General features: G+C 47.0%; 1 protein-coding gene across 1 annotated transcript; it reads left to right on the top strand.

Moving 5' to 3' along the window:
- Positions 1-722: 722 nt before the first annotated feature.
- Positions 723-4,784, top strand: Fabp5 (fatty acid binding protein 5). Its single transcript, XM_027398767.2, has 4 exons — positions 723-873; positions 3,377-3,549; positions 3,880-3,981; positions 4,508-4,784. The coding sequence occupies exons 1-4, from the start codon at positions 795-797 to the stop codon at positions 4,559-4,561; spliced, it is 408 nt and encodes a 135-aa protein (XP_027254568.1). The 5' UTR covers positions 723-794; the 3' UTR covers positions 4,562-4,784.
- The last annotated feature ends 2,116 nt before the right edge of the window (positions 4,785-6,900 follow it).

Below are 6,900 nucleotides of genomic sequence, written 5' to 3'. Positions count from 1 at the left end.
AATAGCTTTGATCCCTTCTAGGGGAATAGAAACTAGTAAGATTCTTCGTGGCAATGGCAGTCACCTAAGCGGAAACTTGCTTCAGTTGGGTGGAGAAACCGAATTTCCAGAGTCATTCTAATCTCACCCAGAAGCTGCTGCTAAGATTGTCTAAGGCAACTCAGTCAGACAACCCGCGGGGAGGCCCCGGGGAGGCCCCCGGAGGCGGAGGGTGGGGTCAGCAGATTCTTTCAAAGGCGTAGGATGCAGGTTTGTCAAGGTTAAGGAGACTGCAGTTTATCAATTAATTCAATAATCAGCCAATCAATGCCCATAGCGCCAGGTGTTGGCTAACCAATTTCTCTCAGGTACTTGGCAAAAGCAAACGGGCGGCAGGGGCGGTGGGACCCTGGTGCGCAGGCTCGAGGGGGTCCAGGCTGACCCTGGGTGGCGGCGGGGTGGGTTCCAGGGCGCGCGGACGTGCGGGACTGTGCCGGAGCTGTCACTAGGGGGAGGAGCAGGGCGTGCCAGACGAGTCGCAGCTTGCAGGAGCTGCGGGAGATGCGTGGCCTCCCAGTCGGGCGCAGCCAGGGTGGCACCTCAGACCCCCAGCACGCCCCAGGGCGTACGGGGCTGGGGCGGGGCTAGAGGCGGGGCCCGGGGCGAGACGCACCTCCTATTGGCTGTCCGACACCTCCCCACACCATGGCGATATAAGCGGTGGTGGCGCTTAGAGCCGCACAGCGCCCCCGCCACCGCGTCTCCTGGCTGCTGCTTTCGTGCTTGCCCGCCGCCCGCCCGCCCGCCCGCCCGCCATGGCCAGCATTAAGGACCTCGAGGGGAAGTGGCGCCTGACCGAGAGCCAAGGCTTTGAGGAGTACATGAAGGAGCTAGGTGAGGATATACAGCCTAACCCTTGGGTCCTCATCCGCGTGCTAGCATCCCCCATGGGGATGTGTTGGTTCCCTTCCACCACGCGGTCGGGGAGCTGCGGGGAGCACCATGAGGCCGTTAGGATGGAGTGCGCACCTTCGCCGCTCGACTCGGTGCAGGGTGAACTACCCCACTTCTTTTCTGCTTTTCGCCCACGAGGCTGCCCCTCATTGCTTCCGGTCCTGCAGGGGCGCGTGTCAGCCGTACATCTGTGGACCCCCTACAGACAGCCCATTCAATGTTCCATTTTTGTTATCCTCACCTGATGCCACCATCCTGCCCCACTACCCGCCCTCACCGTGCTAGCACCCAATCCCCTTCCCCACCCTGCCGCATCTTTTGTTCCTCGATGGCGCGAGTCCCCTTCCCCCATCTCCGTGGGGACACCGTGTGGTAGGGCGTGGATTGTGGAGAAGCCTTTTAGAGGCTGTGAATAGGGATCCTGCTCAGATCCCTTTCTCTGCAGCATCTCCCAGGTCCTCTCCTCGCCCCTGGCTAGGCGTGGCTTCCTCCAGGGCTGGACCCGCTGCTTATTCTGGAGACAGCAGTGGGCAGCTGGTTGGTGGCCGGCTTGTGGGCTAAGCACAGAGAAACCCATTGGGCGTGGTTGTAGACCTGTGACTATTCTGTTCTGTCCCTTGAGTCTGGAAGGTGAGGAGCAAGGAGACCATGGAGTTGTCTGGAAAACCATAATCAGAAACGGCTGGCCGGTGGTTGCTCACTGCTACACGATGGGTGTGGCCTTGCAGCAGCCACTTGCCGCCTAAAACCTAACCAGAGAGTGAGCCAGATTCAAGTTCACTGTCACTGGAAATAGTGCTAAGTTTTCTGTTGCCACTTTTGCCTACTCTTAAGAGAGGAATAACATGTAGACACACAGAGCAGACAAACAAAATGAACCTTTGTCACAGATGCCAGGAAATGGGATGGGGTTAGCCTAATAGGGATTCTCTCCGCAAAGGTACCGCTGGGACCAGCAGGCAGCTCTACAAAGCTGCTGTCCCTAATATCCCAATGACACTGGGTTGACAACTCCCTCAGAAGCCTTCAATCTCTTTTAGCCAATATCCAACACACTGTGGGGTTAAGCCTGGCTCCTGATTGATGAATCATGCTTGTATTTATAATATTGTCAGTAGAATGTGAATGCAGGCTTTTTCTCTCTCCCCCGCCCCAGTGGAAGTCAAAATCAGAATGAGTCTGGAACGTGCCATTTGCTGGCCTCACCCAAGACTTCCGGGAGTTTGTGAAGGTGCACAGATGTGAGCGAGGACCAGTAGAGAGCACTGTTTGAAAGCATCTGGGTGCTTACCCTTGAGTGGCTGGTTCTGGGATTCTGGAGTTAGGAAGGTTATCAGGCTTGACCCATAGACCCTGGGGAAGGGAAGCACCCCGGAAGGCTCCGGGAACACAGATGCCTGGCTGAGCATCGGGATAAGTCATTCTACTTGGGTCATCATCTCCTCTCTTGTGAAAATATCCCAGGTTTTTTATGAATGTTGTCACCAAGGACAAGTACATAGATTACAAGCTAATGCATAACTTAGTAATGTGGAATTTCATACCCGTGTAACTACTGTAAATAAACAGACTACATGAAATAAAAATCAACCAGATAGACAAATAGTACATGTTTTTAGACAGCACTGGCAGGTTCTAATACACAGGTAGAACCTTACCATGGAAAATACATTGTTACACAGCTTTGAAATGTTTGCTCTTTCCCAGGCTGCCCCCACCCCCCACATACACACACTTATTAACATCACAGCTGTGTTCCAAACTGTACTATTTGAATCCCTCAGGGCTGATTTTTTTTTTTTCTTTTCTGTGTAGTCTGTTCTGTTAACTGTTTACCAGGGACCTGTGTGCTAGCTGGAGAATACAGTAGTTGCCAGGAACTGCTGTGTAGAAGGGCTGAACTATGATCTAAGTTTGCAACTTTAAATATTTTATTTTCACCATCTCCTAACTGCTTCTTAATTTCGTTTTGTTTTTGGGCAATGTCTCTATGCTGCTTAGACTGACCTCGAACTCTCTATCCTCCTGCCGCCATTTCCTACGTGCTGGAATTACATGTGTGTGTCACCATGCCTGGGCCTCTGTCAGCTAGCTGTTTTAGTTAAGGTTAAGGAGTAAAAAGTCTTGCATGACTTTCTGAGGATGCACAGCTCAGTGGCTAATAGCAGAGCTTTAGAGTCATGTCAGCACTGTCTGCCTCCAGTTCTGTCACTTCTGGCTAAAGGTGCTTGCCCAGCTCTCCTGAGTCCAATGGAGACATCGCCACCCCACCCCCAAGCTCAGGATGACCAGGAGGCTTACATGCGTTGTGTTGCAACATGCTGGATGTGTACATGTCAGTGAGTTCATAAGAATAGGCCAGGCAGAAGAAATGATCACAACTAAGTCATTGCTTCTGTTGTGTAAATTGTAACTGGTTCTTATGTTACTTCCCGTTGCACAGGAGTAGGACTGGCTCTTAGGAAAATGGGTGCTATGGCCAAACCAGACTGCATCATTACTTGTGACGGCAACAATATCACCATTAAAACTGAGAGCACTTTGAAGACGACGCAGTTTTCTTGTACCCTGGGGGAGAAGTTTGATGAAACTACAGCCGATGGCAGAAAAACTCAGGTCAGCTATTACATACTATGAAATGAGTGAAGCTTCTAGAATGACAGGTTAGCTTGCATTGATAACATCTTTACTTGTTGCCAAGAACGTATTAGTATAAAAATTATTTTATCAAGTTGAATTTTGATAAGTTAGTAAAAGTCCCAGGACTGTAAAGTGGAAACATCTTAGGAGTTCTAGATTGAAAAGCACATAGTTATATTGTGAATAAAATCAGTATGATGGATGAAGTAGACCCACAAAGGAAAAGATGAAGACATGGTGGGGTGGCTGAGGGTCATGGGAAATCTTTTGCTTTGGAAGATTAACGAATACCCTGTGTCTCTGCAGACGGTCTGCACCTTCACTGATGGCGCCCTGGTTCAGCACCAGAACTGGGATGGGAAGGAAAGCACAATAACAAGAAGAGTTAAGGATGGGAAGCTAGTGGTGGTAAGTGCCAGATGGCTTGTGTCGCACTGGGTTTTGGGCTTGCAGTCACCGTCGCTATAACTCTTCTTTGTGATGGTTTTTAACGAGGGAAGGAGATTTAGGAAGAAAATATTCAAAATAACAAATTAAAGCTGGGAGCAATCGTTAACTAAGGCAGTCCTTGGGTGGACAGAGAAGTGATGTGATTCCCAGAGTGTGGCTAGAACAGTTTCTTCCTGCTGCACCACTGAGAGCTTGGCAGGCTACCAGGCAGCCTCATATATTTCCCATTTATTTAAAGTAAGGGATATTTGCCAAAGCCAAATGAGTAATTTAGAGATCATATTCAGTGCTTTAGTCTTCAGGATAGCAAATGTGCATGTAAACAAAACAGCAGGTCCCAGCTCTTCTCAAGTCTAGAAATCCTAAAATACATTTTCTCCATCTGCCGATGTGACAAGATGTTACAGGAATCTGGCTGTAAGGTGTCATTGTCATCCGTGTTCTGGTATGTACAACCAGCCTGACTTTGTATCTTTCTTCCTAGGATTGTGTCATGAACAACGTGACCTGTACTCGGGTCTATGAAAAGGTGGAGTGAGGATTTTGTCGAGACCCTGGACAAGAAGCTGTGAGAGTGAATCCGCTCAGTTCAATGAGCAGATCATAAATATCCACAGACCTTCTTTTCTTCAGTTTTATTTTTCATGACTGTTTTTCAGTTATCTTTATCACCAACACTTTACATGAAACCCATGTCAAAGTGTTGATTTACCTATGATTAGTTCCTTTGGTTACTAAATAAACGTGTTTGTGCTAATTCATGATGTGTGTGTTCTTCAAGGTAGTGGAAATTGGTGATACATTGTAATAGTTAGGAATTGAAAAGCTTTGAGGTATTCTGGGTCCCTCATGGCTAATATATCCTAGCAATTTGTAGGCTTGACCAGCTACTTTTGCAGTGAATACATGCCCAATCATTTGAGCTTGTTCTGTACTGTTTGCACTTTGTGTCAACTCAACAAATTGAGACTATTCTTATTGAAAGATAGCTTTATAAACCTTATAAAGGAAGATCCAAGCTCATCCTTTTTAAAGCTACTGAGAACATTTCTGGGTTGAGAAAATCTGAACACTGGACAAATGCAAAGACATGCCCAGCTTTAGAATATGATATGCTCATCATCAAAAGTTATAAAAAAAAAAAAAAAAAAAAAGCCCTACAGCTCTCAGGTCCTTCTGTCTGCATTTCTATTCTGAAGTACATGATGTATCCTGTGAAGATTTGAGTTTTATTTTTTTTTTAAGATTTGCGTTTTAAAGAAGCTCTCTTGCATTTCTCAGTCTCAAATACAAATACCCACAATCCATGTTTGAGAAATAGGTTATAGGTACAGATCTTTGTGTACACATTCCCTAGAACAACATCAGAGGGGCTGGCACTGTTATCTGTATTCTGCAAATAAGGGAATGGGTGTTTGACTAGCTAATTTGTTCAAGGACACAGGAAGTAGAGCTGGGTTGCAAAACTCACTTTGCCATGTCTACTTAATGTATTTGGTCATTTCTCAGCACAGCCTCTTCCTGGCATGTGCTGACTGAGTCTAAAGTCCCTAAGGGAACTCAAGACTTTTCTGTGACTACCTTCCATGGACATGTGTCTCAGAGTTACCTAGTCAGACTGTAATGCCAGTGCTTAAGCAGCTGGACCATGAGTTTCATATTAGCCTGGGCTACATACAGAATCTGTCTCAAAAAAGAGACATGCTGGCCAGAGTGTAGCTATGAGCCACAGGTGCCGAGTAGGCACTAGAACTGTATGTAGCAAGTCTGAGTTGAGCTGCCCATAACAGGATTTCAAAACCTTGGTATGAAAAGTAGTTTATCTCAATGATTTTTCTTGGCATGGGTGAGATAGGATCTCACTGGGGAGCCTGCAATTCTGCCTCATCCTGAACACTGGGATTGCAGTGTGCCACCACACCCAGCTCGTATGCATTTGTTTTTGATTGGACAATTCTTTGCATGGCTTAATCGTCTCTTTGGGGGCCTCCATCCCTGCCCCCTTTCTGTTTTCTGTGGTCATTTGTCATTCTCTCTGACCCAAACACTGGGCTAAGTACTTAATGTGTTTGTGATCCTCAGAAGCAGCTTGACTGAGGTGTGTGAATTGGATTTCAGTGTTACAGATGAACAAGTAGAGGTACAGAGCCCAGGCCATGTTCCCTCGCTTTACAAGAGAGTGCAAGTCAGAATGATCAGGATTGGGTTCATCTCACACAGACTGCTACCAACTGCCATGTTTTAGCACCTGTACTGATGTTCACATCTGTAGTATTACCCCAGGCCAATACTTCTTACATGGCAGGACAGCTAGCATTTTGGATGAGGGGACTTTGTTTTAGATTGTGGCAAGTATCGTAGGACTCTTAGCAGCTCAAGGTTACATCTACAAAATGCCCAAGGAACCTACCAATGTGTCCTAAGTGCTCCATATGTTTTAAAATGCTCACTAAGGTTTCATATACCAAGCTGAAGATCACGGGGAGACCAAATATATCTTAACTGTATGGCACCCCAATTCTGCTTCTCCATCAACCAGGAAACTGAAAACCAGGTGCCTCATCGGTGGTTGTTGCTTCCTTTTAAATGATTGGATTTGCAATGTACTAGGTTTAGTACCACTACACGTGGAATCTCTTGGGAGATGTGCTTTTACCCCAGGCCCATCAAATCTGGTTTCTTTGCTACCTTGATGTTTCATTGACAGTAATTGTGTAAGCGATGTCTCACTCCACACTAGTCGAGCATTTCTAACTACAGCTTGCTGATGTAAATGCTTGGACTTCAAAGGCAGATGGTCCTGGAATGCAGCCCTTTTCATTCCCCCTTAGCAATCTTGTGACTTAAGACAGATTACTTAATGCCAATGAATCCTTG

This window comes from Cricetulus griseus, chromosome 2, assembly GCF_003668045.3.
Source record: "Cricetulus griseus strain 17A/GY chromosome 2, alternate assembly CriGri-PICRH-1.0, whole genome shotgun sequence".
In the NCBI taxonomy this organism is placed as follows: Eukaryota; Metazoa; Chordata; class Mammalia; order Rodentia; family Cricetidae; genus Cricetulus; species Cricetulus griseus.
The sequence above is the reverse complement of the archived record's forward strand: the minus strand, read 5'-3'. Positions and strand labels throughout refer to the sequence as shown.